The sequence below is a fragment of the Simochromis diagramma genome, unplaced genomic scaffold (genome assembly GCF_900408965.1).
Source record: "Simochromis diagramma unplaced genomic scaffold, fSimDia1.1 OVJJ01000176.1, whole genome shotgun sequence".
In the NCBI taxonomy this organism is placed as follows: domain Eukaryota; kingdom Metazoa; phylum Chordata; class Actinopteri; order Cichliformes; family Cichlidae; genus Simochromis; species Simochromis diagramma.
In genome coordinates this window covers 633,273-653,630 of record NW_024386892.1, presented here as the reverse complement: position 1 = coordinate 653,630, position 20,358 = coordinate 633,273, and the positions used below count along the sequence as shown (strand labels likewise).

The 20,358-nt window shown below is 38.9% G+C and overlaps 1 protein-coding gene across 1 annotated transcript; it reads left to right on the top strand.

Moving 5' to 3' along the window:
* Positions 1-7,010: 7,010 nt before the first annotated feature.
* LOC120734835 lies at positions 7,011-12,939 on the top strand. Its single transcript, XM_040033863.1, has 2 exons — positions 7,011-7,163; positions 11,718-12,939. The coding sequence occupies exon 2, from the start codon at positions 11,724-11,726 to the stop codon at positions 12,759-12,761; it is 1,038 nt and encodes a 345-aa protein (XP_039889797.1). The 5' UTR covers positions 7,011-7,163; positions 11,718-11,723; the 3' UTR covers positions 12,762-12,939.
* The last annotated feature ends 7,419 nt before the right edge of the window (positions 12,940-20,358 follow it).

Genomic DNA, 20,358 nt, shown 5'->3' with positions numbered 1-20,358 from the left:
ACTCTCTGGACTGTCTTATCCAAGAGAGACTAAATGACTCATGTTCTGAAAACCATTCCTCTTCATCATCTTTGAAATCTTCTCTCGCTCCTAAAAATCACTGAGGTCCTCTGAGCGGGGATTCTCTATGCCACCTTGATCGATAAGCAGCCACACGGGTGAAGCTATTTGTTGTGTCCCACCCTCAATTTGCAGCTGAGATAGAGTGTGAGAAAATAGAGTAATTCCAGCAACACACACACATACACACTAAAAAGGAGACCATGTAGGAGGAGGACACACTGAAAGGACACAGCACCTCCACACTCTTACATTACACATGTGGTGTTCTGGTCAGTGGGGGTGGAGAGAAGGCCGAGGTTGAAGTCTTATTAAAGTGAACACCTCACAAGGGTGAAGTCCTCATCAGTGACAAAACTAAAATCAAAACTAGCCAATTTAAAAAGATATTATTTCTGTTTTTCTTTCATTGTTCTCAAGAGTTTTGACTATGACTAAATATGACACATAAAAAAATATTTTTCAAAAACTGAGTTTTGTTTTTCACCCTTAACATTTACTTTTTACATCTTTCTTCAAATTTTGACGTAGAAGTAAAATAAGGTCACCAAACATAACAAAAGCAAAACCAAAATTGCACTTATTAATTCAAATTCTCAATCCGGGAGTCTTTGTGTGACATTTTGATTATTCCTTCAAAAAAGACCAAACATACTTAGGGTTGTGCAATATGGCAAAAATATCAGATGATGACATTAAAATGTTTTGTGCATTGGTAAAAACGCTCGACTGCAGGTAGAAACCGCTCAGCTGAAAACACTTCACACAAGACAAGCTGTCTCATTTATATAATGAGGAAATTGGCAATGCAGCACACTATGCTGCACCAACGGCATGAACGTCTCTGTATTAGGTTAACGGTGGACACTCTGCAGTCGATGTTTGCAGACAAGGCTAGTTTTCTGATGACCATACAGGAGCAGCTTTTGTGTGATTGCATGGGGGTCATTTAGCATGTGTCGCTATGGCCTAATGCTACTTAAGGCCTATATTTATTTCATTTTTGATGATTTAATCCACCCATTCTCTTCTGCTTATCTTTATCAGCAAACTCCATACAGAAAAGCCGAGGCAAGATGGCATAGTTGAACTCAGGACCTTAACACTGGTCAAGATGGTAAAAGTTGCAGATCAGAGAATGACAATGATGTGTTGTTTTATTCCATTTTGCCATTGGTTCCCACTTTTTTTACACTTTGTTTACATTTGGAGTTTATAATGTAGCGTGACTCAAACTGCTGAAGAACACCCCCCTCATAAATGCAGCAGACCGAGCTCTTAATATCCTGGATTTCTTTAAAAATATTACAATACATAGAATGCTTCTCCAGGTAATCAGCAGTGTGTCACAGATTAGTTACAAAATAACCTCAGCAGCCCTGGAAGACCCACGCGCATACACAAAAGCACACCCCTCCTGTATAATTTTCTTCTCTCAAATGATAATTAACAATTTAGTGTCACAGCATATATTTGCAGATGAGGGGAATTAATCACATTATCTCAATTTCATAGCGGCTCAGAAGTGTCCAAACAAAGGCGAGCTTACTTGCGCGGCATGTCTGTTTAAGTTCCCTTGTGGGGTTTTTGTAAGACCTGGGAACTAACTTGTTCTTAATCCCCCATCAATAACAAGAGCACTCCTTCATCCTACCTCATTCATTTAGCCTTGTTTACTGTAGAGCGCCGTTTGAATAATCGGGACTTTGCATTTCTTGTGGCGAACAGCTTGACATTAGCTGAGACATTAAGAAAGAATTGATGCTTGTATGATAACATTAATTTCTACCCATCCGCCTCCTCCACCCACCCAACCTGTCTGGATATTGAAACCTGTGATCAATTCTTGATTTGATTAAAAGTATTAAAAGACAGGAAGAAAAACACTTTCTTAAAAATCGATTTTTAAAACTAGAATCACTGTTTTATAGCAATTTGAAAAAAAAAAGAAAGTAAAAATTAAAGTAAAGTAAGTATCTTAACCAAACTTTCTACTCCTGGGCACTTGAGTTGTCAGTGACATTTAGGAGAAGCAAGCAGCCCTCCTCAGATAATGAAAAAGTCAAACCGTGTCCACATCAAAGGAAACACACATGTAGTCTGCGCATCCACACACACTCACAGGAGTAGCCATACCACATTAACATTTCATTTTGTGTGATAAACAGGATTTGGTGTCGCATTTTAAAGTAAATCTCCGCTGGTAGTACATTGTAAAGATAAGGTCATATGGAGAGTAAGTTCAGCACCTATCAGCTGGAGCAATTGTGCATGTGTGTGTGTGTTGTCCACACTGCAAACAAATTTTTCCCCAGCAACGTAATATTATTAAAACTCCAAAGTTGTAGTGCTAATCTAGAGTGTCCAGATGCCTTGGACTGTGTAATCATGTGATTACAAGGATGGGAATGCACTTTGAACAAAATGCATCATGGAAAATGGTATAAGCTCATTTTTTAAAAAAAACCAAAACTGTGGCTTCTGTGCTTGCATACAGAGAAATATGACCGAGATGCTGTGATTGACACGTTACTGCTGATGCTAAAACACCCTGTCCATTTTCAGCACACCGAGTGAGTCTGTCTAATAATGTGACATCCTGAGATGTTTTATATGCGCTTTCCCAAATAAATCAAACGGTCCAAATCACATCTGAGTCATAAAACAAAGGCCTGTAGGGTTCCTGGTGGCTCAGCTGGCATCTGCACGTGACATTCAGAGCTTTAAATGTGGCCAACAACTGGGAGCCCGTGGTCAGCGAGAGCAGGAAAGTAGGACAAAATACCCCAGAAATGCAAGCAAACATTAAACGAGCTTGGATAACTTGTTTTCTCCAACATTTTATTAAAACTTTGCATCTTTTTTCCATACCTTCTTAAGTCCAGCATATAATCAAAAGATAATCAAGATTTTGTAAGCACCAAAAAAAGAAAAAACAGCAAAAGAAAACTTTAATCTTTCCTCTTTGTAACATTCCACTTCTTACTCGAGTACTCTGAAAAATTGCTCAACATAATTTACGATGGGAAGTACGCAAATCATCCCGTTCTGAACTATTTTCTTAATCAGGGCACATGTTCTTTCAAGGTCAGCCTTCATTCACTTTTTTCTCCCTTATTAATTTAGCACAGCCACTTTTTTCATCAAGAGATATAAACAGCTGCTAATTTGTAAATTACCTAGAAAAAAAGCATGTGGCTTTCTTCTCAGTTCATGTATTTCTTCCTACACTTTGCAGATCACATATTTAGATGGGTAGATTCTGACTCTAAAGTTATGGATAAAATCATTGATCAGCTCCCCTTCCCGTCACATTTTAGTAAATCAAGTACCCTCTTTAAAAGTAGTGTTTAGATGGTGATGATGAAGGGAAATTTCCAGAATATGGTTTTGCAGAATGAAGGTCAGGAAGAAATTGTGGAAAACAACAACAAAAAAGCCAAATGATAGAAATCTGCATCTAGGGCATAATCATATGACTGCCAAGTGAGATGTTTTTCATGTCTCCAAGTGATATTTTTACACTTTAATTTAATGTTTTATCTCAAATTATCCTTATTCTGCCATAGTTAGGATTTTAGGCGCCAGTTCTATTTAGTTGAGGTGTTAAAGCTTCAGTGCAACTTGGTAGGCACCAGTCTTACTTGGTGGAGGTTTTGGGAACCAGCACTTCTTAGAAGGTACCAGGATTACCTGAAAGAAACCAGTGCCACTTGGTGGCCAGCTATGCTAACTCACTGGGGATTTAGACACCAGTGTTGGTTACCTGTCTTCAATAGTACTTTATTGGGATTTTCAAAACCAACACTAGGTAGATACCCAGATTAGTGTGTTGGGGTTTAAGGTGTTTGGTTTATCTTAGGAAAACACTATGATTTGAGACTAAATTCACTCTTCAGTTTGGCTTCAGTTCACAAGGCAAAACTTTCTCATCTGCAAAAAATTACCAAACCACTTCCTTGTTTACCACGGTTGTATATCCCACAACAATGACAGCACCATAAGAGCATTTTCCTTCGGCCACATGGCGTCTGTTTCAAAGAGAGGCAGTTCTATTGAAGACTGTTGGACCATGCATTTTGAAAACGGAAAGATGTGAAGCCTGACCAAGCGTCACTATGCAAAGACTTGGCAGTAAGAACTGATTGTGGAAAACAACAATACTAAGAATGTATTTCTAAATCAAAACCACATGTAAAACATTCTTTACGCGGAAATGCACCAATGACAATAAACAATAGTCATAGCCCAATATAACATAACAGAGCGTTTGCAGGGTAGGAGAGCTGTTTTTACATAAAGGGGTACTCAAGCAGTCAAGAGTTGTTACAAAAAGCTGAGAGACACTAAAATGGTCAAAGTCATTGAAGCAAATATAATAACTTTAGCCTCTTTTAAATAGCCTCTTTTATGGGAAAGTTTTCCACACTCTAGCTTGCTCTCAGGGTCACAAAAGACATTATACAATTGTGGAGTGAGTGTTGAGTAAACTTCATATGTAAAATTAGTGGCATGCCCCATAAAGTAATACGCTAATGGCAGTAGGTTTTCCAGTGGCGCAAGTTAGTATTCAAGGGAAAGTTCTATACTGATAGTGGTTACTCATATGGAAAAGAAATAGTAAAAACTTATATGTGATTACTCATGAAAGTGGCCACTTTCTCATTACTTTCATATATTGTTTTAGTAAGTATCCAAAACATAGAAGTTTCATTATATAATTTTTCAAGGGATCTTATATCTGTTTTCACTCTTATATGCTTTTCATACAAGTTTCACACAAGACAGATACAAACTTTATAAGATTTATATATATCTTTTCCATATGGGTACAGATAGACATCATATTCATTAAAGCCATTTCTTTATTTGCCGTACCTTTACATGTATGGCTTGACTTCCGGTATATATAGCTATAAAGAATTTAACATTACCAAAAACATTTGGAATAATCACAATTTATACACAAATAGCTCTTTTGTTAGGCAGAGAAACATGCGCTAGTAGTAGCAGCAATTACAATACTATTCAAAGCAATTATAACAAGATTATTTATAGCTCCCTTTACAGCCATTGGGATTTCTCAATAAAGACAGGTCAGCAGTTGCTGCCAGCTATGGCTCAGGTCCTCAGATATACTGCAGTGTACTAAATGAAGCTTCCCAAAACATGCCAGTCTGCACAATGCAGGTGAGGAGGCAGTGGTTTAGCATTGGGAGCAGCTTATTGAGCTTCCCCCAGGTGCCATCCCCCTAATTCAGTGTGATGTGTGTTCAGTGCGGCCATCTGTCAGAAGAGGCGCACACTTCCCTGCCTCTGTGAAATTCAAAGTCACTGGAAAGAGCGTAACTACTGCAGCAACACTCACAGAAGACGGTTTCTGGTTTGTCGTTTTTATTCACACTGAAAAAAAAGCCATGTTGGATTTACTTGATTCAATAGTGGACATTGGTTGCACACAAATGTTTTGCTTTGGCAGAAACTTAAACAATTGAGTTCAATCAACACAACTTTTTCATATTCAGTAAACCTGTGCATTTTGTGTTCATAAAATGCGATTGAAACATGTTTAGATGAAGTAAGTTGAGCTCTTGGAATATTTTAATTCTTTCATTTTATTTCAACGTTATTCAATAACTTTTACCCCAATACTACTTGGCCACTTAAATACTACATGTTGTCTTCATATTACATAATGTTCAACAAAGTCTACACTCTAAAAAGTGTATTTCAGCAGTAGTTGAAGTTACGTAAAGTTAAGAGTCAGTTTCATTAAGATTTCTGCTTTAGTGGAGCCAGTCTAAATTTGTGGAGTATATCAACTTGTTATTACGTGTTGTTCCCTCAGTACACATGTAACCTGCTATTCTCATTAGAGTCAACCTGCATCAATTAGGTTTCTCGTGACGCAGTGCGTCTGATGTCATGACGTCTCCGCCTTCTCCAGAATTTTCTACCTGCGGTTGAGAACAACAATTTGAGAGGCACTTGGCTGCAGGCAGGACCTCGTGAACAATTTGGTCAATAAGGTAACGAAGATATTACTTTTTCCATAGTCCTTGAAGGTAAGTCAAATGTAGAACACATATTTTAATATATTAGATATAAAAATATTCCAACTGTATTGTTAAGTGTTTAGTAAATTGACCTGACCAAACCGCTATCATTCAGCCCTGCTAACATTAGCGAAATGTCAGACCTGTTGGTAGTTTGTGCTTGGACATGTAGGTTAAGTTAGTAGTTTGCCGGCGGTACTCTCTTGTTTTAATATCGTAATGCTAGCTTAAAGTTGTGTATTCATGCAGTGTGTCGGTGTTGGCTTACTGTTAGTTATTCATTAGCATTAGCACATTATAGCGGCAAGCTGGACCGCGGTTCTCTTCAGACTACGTTACTTCGGGTGCGCGCATTTATACACGAGTGGTTGTTCGCAGTATGCCTGTCGGCGCGAATAGTTCATGCGGTCACGGCCACGGGTGATGTAGGAGGTAAAGTTTAGCTGTGGTGGCTCCAGGAAGCATGCATTTACTGCCGCTTGCATTGCTTTCAATGTACATGACGTTAAGAAGGCGAGGAGAAAGGGTGCGTGCAGCGCTCGTACACGCACTGATCAGCCGTGTGAGAGGGAGATGGTGTGCGGCAGAAAATCAAAATTAGAAATCATAGAAGAAAGTATTACGCTATTGAACACAGAAAATACAGCCATCAGATTTCTTGTAGACCTAGCACACTTCTGGTCTGTGTCTGAATACATATATAAGTACATAGATGCAGATGAACACTGTAAACATGATGAAAGATCGACAGACTAACTCGAACATATCTTTAATCTTTAGGACTTTGGGTAGCGCTTCCTTTCCTTCCTGTCAACCTCTCCAGAGGGGTGTCTGCTGATGGCAGAAAGATTACATCACCTCTGGTTGGAACCCTGAACAGTGCCACACCTTTGGCTTGGTGTCCAATGTGATGCCCCATCGCCACCTTCTGACCTAACTTCTTCTCAGCTCTGTGACTACCTCAAGAGGGGCATTCCTGTGTGGAGGCGTGCCAGGCAGCTCGTTTTACCTGTAAACTTGCGTACTTTCACTTCATCAACAACAAAGGTATGCAAGTTCAAAATAGTAATGTCTCATTTACAGTGTTGGGGAGTAACGGAATACATGTACCGCCGTTACGTATTTAAAATACAAAATATGAGTAACTGTATTCCGTTACAGTTACCGTTTAAAAAGGTGGTATTTAGAGTACAGTTACTTTGTTGAAATAAATGGATTACACTGCGGTACTTTCCTGTTTCATATTGTCGCGGGTCAGGACTGTTTGGGTTTTGTTTGACAGCTACGTTCTGTTGTTCCAGGCTGCAGCGTTACGGTTACCATGGTTACAGGGTGACACGCGCTCTCTTTGCGACTGTGTTTCCTGGGTGAGAGAGCGCCTTTTTGTTGTTGTTGTTGTTGTGCTAAGCTAAAAGGTAGAGTGTTACAGACATAGCCCTAAAGAATGTAGCCTCATGGGTAGTGTAGTCCGTGCTGCAGGGAGAATGGACTGCCATACACGTTATGGGTCTGTGAGCGCGAGGAGGGAGAAAAAGGAGAGTGGAAAAGTACGAGTTATCATCAAGCAGAAACGGGAGCTGGAAACATGTAAATATAATAATAACCACTGCAGCCAAGAAGCGTGCCTGACGAGCCCAGTTGTAAGTAAGCTATTAAGACTCAACTGTACACCGTGTTCGTGTTTTCCTCCGAAACAATAAGTTCCGTTGGAGCAGCCTTTCAACGCCTCTCTCTGTCTCTCGCTAGCAAAGTTGGCCTAGACAACAAAGTAAAGCTATTTTTCGGCTACGAGCCCGACACGGAACCCACGTATTAGCCAGAGGTTCCTTTACTACGGTTCGGAGCCGCGGACCTTCAGTAATAGTAATAAATCACATTCATGTAGTTGTAAACAGCATGATAATATATTAAGTAATCCGAAGTATTCAGAATACGTTACTCTCATTGAGTAACGTAACGGAATACGTTACAAAATACATTTTGGGGCATGTATTCTGTAATCTGTAATGGAATACATTTTAAAAGTAACCTTCCCAACACTGCTCATTTAAACTTAATTCAGTTTTACACTGAACAGGAATCGGCTTTATATATAAAACAATTGCAAAAAAAAAAAAAAAATGTACCTATGGGCATTTGGGTTTTGTTTTTAAACTTTTGTTTTGAACTTATCCCTTTAAAATCTAATTAGAGAGGGCTGGCTACATTTGATGAATACATTTTGTGTTTAAATGATTCGCTTTGTGTTGGGCAATGTGGCAAAAAGCTGAGATGAGATCTAGTCTCATATCACCATATTGATATATTGTAATATTGCCCAACTCTCCCTCTGTGTTTTCTCAAATTATTTATATACACCCAGTAAAGCGTGTCTCTTTGTTTCTCCAGTGCTATGCTTCATGTGGAGATGCAAGGACTGTGGGACAACATTAACAAAAAGATCTGAATTGCTCAAACACTACAAACTGATTCATAGGCATTACGGACGAGGCCACTCATATCCATGCACTTATTTAAATTGTGCATGTAGGTTCAAGACTTGGAACGCCCTACTGAGCCATCTATCAAGAAATCACCCTGCCCAACAAGCAGTCTCCAAAGCTGCGTCCACATTCACTTGCCATATTTGTGGCCATAATCAACTCTCCACAGAAAGAGAATATTTTCAACATATCTATCAGCATCTTAAAAATAAGGAGACTGTAGCATGTGTGTTCCAAAACTGTGAATATAAAACCAATGTCTATGAGAACTTCAAAAGTCATAAATACAGAAAACACTCTGGTACAGTGAACACATTTAAGCCTGGAATAAGTTCTGTTGATGAATCTTGTGCCAGTGTTGCCAGTGATATTTCAGATGTGGAAATTATAGAGAGTGATGTAAATTTAAATTCTGCTTTTGACAATGGGTATTCTGAAAACTTAGAGAAGGATATTGAGCTTAAAATTGCTTCAGTGCTCCTTAAGTTGGAACACATCTTTCTTGTGTCTAATGCAGCTGTAGATGAGCTTTTGCAGGAGTTAAACTATTTGATTGGTTCTGTTTCTGTGGCGATTACCCAAAAGACTATTAGCCAAGTATTACAAGACAACGGATGCCAATTTGACCAGTCAGTTGTTGAAAAGCTAGCCAGTGTACTCTGTGAGACAAACCCTGTAAAAAAAGCAATTGGAGATAAAGGTCCACTTTCCAGTCCTTGGAGACGAAAAGCATACTATAAGAGCCACTTTAAAGTAGTGGAACCAGTGGAATATATACTTGACCGAAAAAAATAACAAGTCATTCCAATATATTTCAATTTTAAAGTCTTTGCAGCATATTCTTGACTGCCAGACAATCTTGGATCAGGCTGTTAATTTGAATACTGTAGATAATCTGCCTCAAAAAACTTCTGTGCACTACAAAACTATCTTCGATGGTGACTTCTTCCATGAAAATGGACTGTTGTCTAAGCAGGAAAGCATTTCATTGATATTATACATTGATGAATTCGAAATATGTAATCCCCTTGGTACATCACGGAGGAAGCATAAAATTTGTGGATTGTACTGGGTTTTGGGTAATTTGCCACCAGGCTGTAATTCTGCTTTAACCTCAATCTATTTGGCTGCTTTAATCAAAAGTAATGATCTGAAGTGCTATGGGTATGAGAAAGTGTTAAAACCTGTAATTAATGATCTTGTAATTTTGGAACAGAGTGGGATATTTCTGTCAAAGTTGGGCAGAACAGTAAAAGGCACTGTTCAGTGTGTTGTTGCCGACAACCTTGGTGCACACAGTATTGCTGGATTCTTTGAAAATTTCTCAGGGACATACGTATGTAGATTTTGCACTGCAGAAACATCAGAGTTCCAGACTATTGAAGTCAGAAGTGAAGTCTTTACTTTAAGAACAAAAGACATTCATGCAGATCATTTACGAATTATTGAGGAAAACAAATGGCCCAGTTATTATGGTGTGAAATCAAAGTGTATTTTGTCAAAGCACCTCTCACATTTTGATGTTACCACTGGGTTTCCACCTGATGTTGTACATGATCTTTTTGAGGGAATTGTTCCTTTTGAACTTGCGCTTTGCCTCAATTTGTTAATCAAAAAAAAGTATTTCACATTATGTACATTGAATGAAGCAATATCATCTTTCAACTTTAAGTGGGCTGACAAAACAAATCGACCTCATCCTGTGGCTCTCAGTTTTGCATCCAAAACAAGTGTAGGAGGGAATGCACACGAGAACTGGAGTCTTATCAGATTTTTGCCTTTGTTCGTTGGGCAGAGTGTACCCTGTGAGGAGCCTGCTTGGCACATCTTAACAGACTTGAAGGACATTGTTGATCTTGTTGTCAGTCCTGTTCATACTGAGGACTCCATTGCATATCTTGGTTTTAAGATCTCCGAGCACAGAATCAAGTTTCAAGAGGTTTTCCCAGATGTTAATCTTAAACCAAAGCACCACTACTTGGAACATTATCCATACTTGATCCGTAAGTTTGGGCCACTGGTTGCACTATGGACTATCCGATTCGAAGCAAAGCATAGTTTTTTTAAAAGAGTTGCAAGGAACATCAGATGCTTCAAAAATGTACTTCTTTCCCTTTCACAGAGACATCAGTATCAGATTGCATATCATTTGCATGCAATTAGCTTTGCCAAACCCCCACTGGAAGTAACAGATGTTTCCACTGTTCACATTGATGTTCTTAACAAGGACATCTCAAATGCACTGAGACAGAAGTCTCCAGATATGGACAATGTGTGCTTGGCTAAAAGTGTAGCATATAATGGAATAATCTACAAGTGTGGGATGATCTTGATCCACGGCTCACTGGGAGGACTGCCAGAGTTTGGTGAAATCATCCAAATGGTGATACTGCAGGACAAACTAATCTTCATTCTGAAAAAGCTTAGCGGATGGTATATGGAACACTACAGAGCTTATGATCTCAAAACATCACCAAGCAAAGAAGTGGAACTTGTTGAGCCACAAGAACTGCATGATACCTACCCACTGGCAGACTACAAAATTAGAGGGATGCGTCTTGTCACCTTGAAAAGATATGTCCATGTTTAAATAGTGAGGCCTCAAAATATGATAAAGTATTTTCTTAAGTGGGAAAACAAAACCCAGACCCATACAATACTAATGTGTTCTCAGAACATATTTATTTTATACTGCAAGCCAAAGTGGTGTGATGATGTCATTGGCAATTCATCAGTTATGTCATTTTTTTAATGCAGGTTGCTGGATTCCAGTCAGTGAATGCTAATCCTATGCTCTCCCCCCTTCTGCTTCTCTTCTCTTTTTCTTCTTTCCTCTCCTTGTTGTCTCCTATATTCTCCTCACCTCCTCTCCTTCTCTCTTCTCTTCAATGTCTCCCATATTCTCGCCATCTCTCTTCTCCTCCCTTCTCCTCTTCGGTTTGCCTTCTCTCCTCGCTGCCTCAGCTGATCTCCACCTCTCCTCTTCATTTTCTCCTCCCCTTTCTTCCTCTCTTTGCCTTCTCTCTTTTCCTCTAGTTTGACATTAAATTCTCCTAATTGGAAATGTCAGTGGTTTACATGTTGATCCTCATTAACTGTGCTTGTGCTTTGTTCTCAGACCACCATGGCTGGTTCAACACCTGCAAGACTGAAGGTGATTTTAGGAGAGAACAACATTGAAAAGCTGACTCTTCCAAATGGCATCCCAGAGTCACTTGAAGACCTTCTCAGCACGATAAAGACTACCTTTGGGTTAAAAGGTAACTTCAGACTGCAATACATGGACCAAGACTTTGGTAACGACTTCTTTAATCTGAATTCTACCACCGAACTTCGGAATTTGGGGACAATCAAAGTGATCCACCAGCAAACAAATCCACCTTTGATCAGTGCCGATCAGTCCACTTCATCTCTGTCTCTTTCATTTGAGTCTGATGACGGTATTTCGGTGGCATCAAATAACACAATTATCCTCTCATCCCCTGAATCTATGTCATCTCGAACACAACAGTGGCCAGAAGACTTTGCAATTCCCCAATTTTCATATGACACAGAGCTACAGCTAGAGAGGGGGAATACTGAGTACCGTGTGAGCCAAAAAATGTTGACTTTAAGCGCCCGAATGCTGTCTGATATCCTGAAAAGAGTTGCAGAAGAAATTTACCGTTACAAGGCCTATCCAGAGGATGCACATTTCTGCGCAGCTGCAGAGGCCCTTATCAAAAAGCACCCATGTTTGAAAGAACCTGGATCATTCAATGGCTGCTACGGTTGGAAACAACGACTGAAGTACAAAATGGCAAACTACAGGACCCAGCTCAAATTACAGGGGTGTCCAGAGCTGTGTGTAAACTCACTGAAATCTAAAGCTACTACAGATGCTTTCCCTGCTAAAAAAGTGAAGAAGCCAAAACGTTCTGAAGCTAACTTTTATCCATCCTTTCCTACTGGTGAGACTCTGGACAGCATGGAAAAAGTGAGACTAGAACTTCTGACAGAGATCGGGATAAGGGACAATGAAAGGGTCATCGCAGACAAAATGGCTAACACGTTTGCCTACAGACGACATGAGGTGGTAAACCAAGAACCAAGCATTCAGGAACTGAAGGACAGATGGCCTGCACTCTTCACACAGAAAGAGGTAAGAATGGAACTGAAGTGATCGAAGTCTGTATGCTTCAGGATTTATTGCAGTTAACTTTCATGAATCGGTCATAACTTGATTTGGTTGAGATTTTATAACACTGAACTTAATGAAAGAATTTACATTTTGAATTTCCATATATGTTATACTTTTTGGGATATAGACATTTTGGCATACAATCAGTTTCAGCATTTTGTTCCATAATACAATATCTACTGTCATTTGTGTTTTGTTTTTAGATAATACGGAGTTCCAGAGGCTCATGGCTGTTCCTCTTGAGTGGAAGTTCATGGCCCAGTTAGACATGCACTCAAGTCAGCTGATCAAAGTCATACGTGCCAAAGGAGGAGCAACACGCCAAAAGATTGCGAACATCTTGGACACATTGGACCAGGTAAATCTGTACCATCAAACAAGATGCTTCGTAACTAAGAGGGCTGTCAAAATATATCTGAATCCAAAAAATATATATATATATCTGAATCCTTCATAAAGACAATATGGGCAGGCCAATGCTAATCATGGCTTTCATATGCATGAATGTTTTTAGCGACTCAAAAAATACACCACTGAACTCATCCCCTTTTCTTTCTGTAATGAATCTCTGGGCTTGTGAATTACTGTTTTTAAATAAAGTACATGTAAGTTAAGCAATAAGAGTAAGGATGTCTGTCTTATGAAATTTAGAGTTTAAAATTAATCAACATTTGTTGTTCTAGACTGTGGACATTAATCATCGGAGGGAATGTGTGCTGAAAGCCCTCACCATCTTCCTGGGAGAAGATGCAGATGGCCTGATCAAGGAATACCTTGTAAGTTTCAACAGTTTGTCAGCACATCTTGTCAAAGGGACACAAAAAAAGTTAACTGTTAGAACAAACATAACACGTGAACCATAGTTGGATTGCTGACATGTATTTATTATCATGACCATATTGGACATTATGTAATTCCCAGCAACAACACATTACATATTGGATTGACTTTGTTTTAAGTAAGACGGGCTTACTTGATTATTTAAGTTCAAAGGAATAGTTTGACATGTTGGGAAATCTTATCTTTCTTGCTTACAATTTGATTAGAGTCAGATTGATACACCTCTCTCTGCTGTTTCTGGTGTGTGATGACACCCAGCCAAAAAATAGCCCAGCACATAACACATATTGGTACATCACCCAAACACTTAATCACAGTAAGAAGTGAGGTTAATGATGATTTGTGTTTGTGTCTTGTACCCCTCTGTAGGACTGTGGAGCAGATGATGTTCAGAGGGACCTGGAGGAGGTCACCATGGCAGTGTATGTGATTCGGAAGGAGGGGGAGGGACTGCAGGAGCCACCTGAAGACATTGTCATTGAGGGTGTGGAAGTGTTGCATGAACTAACTTCAGTTGCCTCAGCTTGTGCCCTGCTTCTAGGTTTGATCTATGCACTCAACCTAGCTTATCCAAAACCCTTTCGCTTCACTTTTGAAGTGCTCCAAAAAATCTTCATGCAGCTTGATCAGCACAAGATGTCCCCCAAAGTCCAAAATCTGTATATCAAACTTCAAAGCTCCCAGTAATGGCACAGAACAATGACCAACAAATGGCCTTGTGCCATAATGCGAAGGAACAACTGTGTTTGGACATATAGCATGTAAAATATGTAGTCTCTTTTGGATGTTGGGCCTTTTTTATGCTCCAAGAGACCTCAAACCCCAATTTAATGTGCTTTTATACATACTTTGTATGGTATTTTTATTTTTTATTTTATTTTTTTTTTTCAGACATATTTGCCTTCGTTTCAAGGGAAAGGTTGAATTTCAGGTTTGATGTGCTCAGTTATACAACAAACTGTTGTGACATTCTAAAACTCTAAAGGAGTGTTTATATTTTTTCATCCCCATTGGTCAGCTACACTGTTCAGATATTTATTCATTGGCTATAGCTGAAGAGAAGTTTCTGTATACTCTTGGGGCACTTTTTCATAGTTGACACTGTATGTGTTAAGATTGATATTTGTGTAATACTGTGTTGCACTTTACACTTTGTTGACAACTTTGTGGTCCTACTAAACGTTACTTGCATTTTGTGCATATGTGTTTCAAAAAGGACAAATGTGTAATGTATTTGACCAAAAGCTGTGTTGGTTGCCATAAAGGTAATACTTTATTACATTTATACAATAAAGCATTTAAAAAAAAAAACATTGGATTTTGAATTTTTGAAAAATATTTTCAGCCAACTTAAAATTTTGATTTAAGCTTTATTATACAAACTAAAATTTCATTTTAGAGTCACTACAAAAAGTAATTTACACTAAACCACATTATTAGGTTAGCAAAGAGCAATATTTTACTTTTGGGTTATGCAAATTATTGGGTTGGAAAAACTGAAAACTTTAAGTTGAAATGTCTTAATTTTAAGTTGGATTAATGCAAAATGTTTATTTGACAACAATTAATTTATTAAGTACATGTAACTTAAATCAGTTGTGTTAATTTAATGTATTAACTTAATTTCAAAGAACTTAATTAAATTTGGTGTTACCAATTGAAATGATTCAATTAAGTTGGTTCAACTATTTTCTTTTTTCAGTGTAGAGTCTGGTTACCATAAAAAGTGAATGGATCTACAACAACTACCGTCCTCCTATCTTTATCCTGGTTGCAGGGAAATAACCCTGACGTGATAGATTACAAGGCAGGGTACACAAGTCTATCACAAACAACCATTTGCACTTACATTGACAGGTAATTTAGAATCACCAATTAACCCTAACAACTGCATGACTTTTAACTGCGGGAAGAAACCAGAATACCCAGAGAGAAACCAGTGCAAACTAGCTAGATTGTGGATTTGAACCCAGGATCTTCTTACTGTGAAGCAACAGCACTAACCACCATACCACCAATCCAGACTTAACAAAAGTAGGAAAGCTATGATTTCAAGGCTTGATGCAGAATTTTTTTGTACGTTTTTGTTCTTGACAGGTTAAACCACAATAAATAGCAATAGCATACACGTGGTGTGTGTGTGTAGTTGTCTGCCTCTTATAACTCCAGTGATTTTCCTGCAGTTTAACATCTCGTGCGATCTTGTCAATTTCATGAGTTCAGCAACTAACCGCTCTTCCTAGATTGTATCAGGTCATCTCAACAAGAACAAATTAAGTTGTTGAATTTCGTACAGATCCTTCATGATTTAATTACGTTCATAGAAACATGAAATTATTGTGTTTAAATTACAAGTTAGACTTTTTTAATGTAACAACCACCCAACTTACTTTTTTCGGTATACCAAAGAAAGTAGAGGCAGCTGCTCGATTTGACTGAGATGGATGCCTTCCTGAAACCACGATCTAAAGAGCGCGAGTCTGAAACCCGTGCAGTGTCGCAGAAAGTTATTGACTTACTTCACTCAAACATGATATGAACAATTTAATCTAGCCTCTCTGCATATCATGTAGTTTCTACACTATATAGTTACACTTAACTTTAAAGCATGAGGCACTTATGTTAAATACACGCAAGATGCTTACGTAAATCCAAGAGTTGGCCAATCCCTTTTTTTCAGTGCAGTTCATCAACATTCAAAGATGGTGCGTGAGGCTCAGATTGCAGTATGATGTAAACTGAGATCCGGTGAGATTTACTGGAATTAAATGATTAACTGGTGTCTGACCCGATGTTCCCCTTTGTGTTTGGCTAAACTCATCACAGAACACGGATTTAACTCGGTTTACAACTTCTGGAACTGTCATGTTGTTTACAGCTGAAACTTTCACAGCACTCTTCACTTAATCCTTTCTCCTACCCTCCTTTCTTGAAAGCGCATACACAGCATTGTCAGTCTCTCACAGTAAAAAAGTGGCTCCGTTTGTACTTTGATGTTAAAAAGGCAGGATCCCCTCTTCCTGTTCCGTAACCCAAGAGATTGGAAGACGGGTGCAGTTTAGGCGCGCGTCTGGGATATAATAAGTCATCAGTGATGTTTATGACTTGTAAAAGCTCTCTCTGGACTGCTCTTTAAAACAACCCCAGCCTGTGTATAATGCTTATCATGGAGCTATTTGAAGGCAATATAAAAGGCGACTTTTGGCAAGAGTTCATTTGCAGGTTGGCAAATAATGGGTTACTTGTTAATGTGGGAATATCTTCTGCTGAAAGCATTGTGTAACAATAGCACAGGAAGCAAGAATAATAAAGTCAGTGAACGCACGCAGAAATGTCAATTTCACAGCAATATCGAATTGTAAATTCACTACGTTTAGCTCACATTAGCTTTCATAAAAGTCTTTTTCATAAAATAATGTTCTTATTTCCCATCATTTCTACTTTTTATTAGTGGCAGTAAGTTTCATCACCTTGCTTTAATAAAAATGTAGAGACTTTTGAAATGTTTCACCTGGACTTAATGAGCTCTAATCTATATAAGCCAGAGGGATTGTTGTAGGGAACATTGAGAATGGCAGTGTGGTCTTCTTTTACCTTGCCTACCTTCTATATCGGGGTGGAAAACTTTTATTACCTGAGGGCCACACTGACTTAGATAAAGTAAGGGAAGGACCACATATTGGACAGTTTAAAGAATGTACTTTTAGAAAATGTTGCTAGTTTGACACATAAGGGGCTTTTTTACAGCCTCATTAATAGCATTGCATTAAATGGACACTGCGGCTCCAAACCTTAGGCTACAGCCTACACCATAACCTGATGTGCACCCACTGAGGAATCAACTACCGATGGCGACAGACCTCAGCAGCTGTGATAAGCCTTTTTGGTAGTGTTAATTACCACAAGGATACTACTTTTAAGAAAAGAAATGTAAGGCTGTAATGGGCTGTAACTGTATCTAATATACTCGTTATTCTAATGCAACAGCAATGGTCCAGCTAATGGACCATTTTCTCTTTTCGAAAGCTTTTACAATCTGTTAATAAACTCTGTCGTCGCTGAGGTCATCCCTGCTTTATGTCTTTTTTACTTTCAGTAAAGCCTGATTCATTATTTTGAAGTCCAACATGAAAAGCTACGTTTTACCCTTGAGAGTGAGCAATGTAGACACATCGGCGAGAAAACAGCCTGTTTATAATAATTTCATTATGAATTCAGTTCAGTTTAGTTTTATTTATATAGTGCCAAATCACAACAACACTTTCCTTAAGATGCTTTATACTGTGAGGTAAGGACCCTGCAATAACATGAAGAAAACAGAGAAAATCCCAGTCATATGATACTCTACTCTTTGAGCAAGCATTTTGGTGACAGTGGGAAGGAAAAACTCCCTTTTAGCAGGAAGAAACCTGCAGGAGGCTCAGTGAGGGGGCGACCATCTGCTGCAGCTGGTTGGTGGTGCAGGGAGGAACACAGGACAAAGACAGACTGTGTGAGTCAGAGATTAATAATAACTAAACACATAGTGAGTGGAAAAAGAGAAAAAGAAACACTCTGTGCATCATGGGAGGCACCGACCAACTTGGACATCGTATTAACCCCCCCCTTTTTTTTTTCTTTTTTTTTTACAATGATGTTTCTTTGTACAGTACCACAACAATTAAATAGTAAGCGTATAGTAATGTCTATACCAATAAAAACTACCTTGCATCTTCTTGTGTAGAAGACGCAATCATATATGTCTATCAAATACATGGAACCTGACATTCAACAGTGTGCATGGTCCTCTGGGACAGAAAATGAAGAGCTCTGTTCTACATAATACCAAGTTTATGGGAACTCAAAGACATGCACATGGGACACAAGCATGCACATATTCAGACTCAGTTTAATTGCCTCTGAATGTCTTCCTCAAAATCAGAATTCACAGCAATCCCCTCCTCAAGTAATTATTTGAATTTCTAAAATATAGTTCAGAGAAAGCTGAGATCATGAATGACACTTTTCTTCTTTTTCATTTATTTTTTATCAAACCAGTAATCCCTGCTTTAATTGAGCAACCTCTGACTTTGCTGCTCACTCAAGAGAGAAGAAAAGGAAAACAAAACACTGTGGCACTCTTTCTCCATCTTGTGGGGCCTTAAAATCATCACACCCCTGGCTTCCTGTAATAATGCTGACCTAAAAAAAAATGCTAGTCTATTTCATGCATCATTAACATGCATCAACTACTGACAATAATGAGGATAATTGGATTTTAAATGAACACAGTTCATAATTTGCTCCAGAAATTGATGGGGATTATTGATGTGTGCAGCCTCCCACCAGCCCAGTGTTCATTGACACTCATGTGTCATCACTGTCTCCTAGTGGCTGTCTTAAAATCAACCTGCCTGTGTATTTAACAATGAGGCAAACATGGGTTTTAGACTTGGCAAACTAAAATGTCTAAATCAGTGTCAACACAGGCGATTTTCTCTGTGACAGGGCCTAACAAGTTGTGGCAGCAAGAGTAAAATCTTCAGCAAACTGCATTATAAAGCCAGAGGTTGAGTGAAGTAGGGTTGTCAGGTTGACTTATCTGTAGTTAGAGCAAATTGACCACAATTACCTTTAGTTAATAGACAGATAGGAATACCCACATGAAAGCTAAGTTACATAACAGCCAGACAGTAAAAACCTGTCAAAACCCACTACCAACAATCAGCCAATAACCAATAAGAGAAAATTAGCCACTCAAGGCTTGATCTCTTGGTGTGTTATTTTTTTTTTTTTTTTTTTTTTTTCGCCTGTCCCGTTTGGCTCTTTTGCCATCAGAATTATTGTCTAAAGGCGAGGAAAGATGCCCAACGGATTTACTTTACCAAATGGACCATCCCAGCCTTGCCGTAATGGTCTATTTGATTCACCTTTTATTGTTTATTTTATTTTCATTTGCTGAATACGGGACAGACTTGACTGGGGGAAAGAAGGGGAGAAAGAAAGAGGGAAAGAAAAACAGCTGAGAAGAGGGACGGGGGAGAGGGGCAAAAAACAAAAACCAACAGAATAAGCAGAGAAAAAAAAATGCATATATCGATCACCTGGATCACCTGTTGAGAAAGAAAAAAGAAAACAAGCAGAAGAAAACGAGAGTAATAGAATAAACAACATCACAATGATATATGGGAATATGACAGTAAATACTAAATATTAAACATTATTGTGCAGCACATAAGATCAACAGAACACAGTGTGCTTTGAGGTAGGAGCCGAAAAGGGTGTAGTTTGTGTGTGTGATCACCCGTGTGTACACCTGTGAGCATTGACGCGCTTGTATTTAAAAGGTTCCTTCATGTAATGATCTGCTAGAGGGTGTGGGGGGCCACAGCCCCGTCCTCCAGGGCATGAAGCAGGTATGGAGGAGATCAAAACTCTAGACATCCAGAGGCCCCCAGAACACAAGAGACCAAGGAAGACCAACAGAGGGGCAGCCGCGCCACTGTCCCAGAAAGAGCTGAGGAGAGCCCCAGATGAGGGGTCACTCAGCAGCCGCGGAGCAGAAGCCAGGGGGGGTTGCAGTGACGCGCCCGTGAGCTCCGCTTGGTGTGTTATTTTAATCATGACACATCATGAAAACTCAGATATAAATGACTATTTGAAATTCTAATGATGATGGCAGATTCAGAGCATAGAGTCCATTTTTGGTACATTTAAAGGACGGGAGAGCAGAGGAAGTATTGTTGGATGCTTTTACATC

What these genes read in the sequence shown, in the direction of transcription:
- LOC120734835 (XM_040033863.1), top strand. Translation starts at nt 11,724, where the DNA reads ATGGCTGGTTCAACACCTGCAAGACTGAAGGTGATTTTAGGAGAGAAC.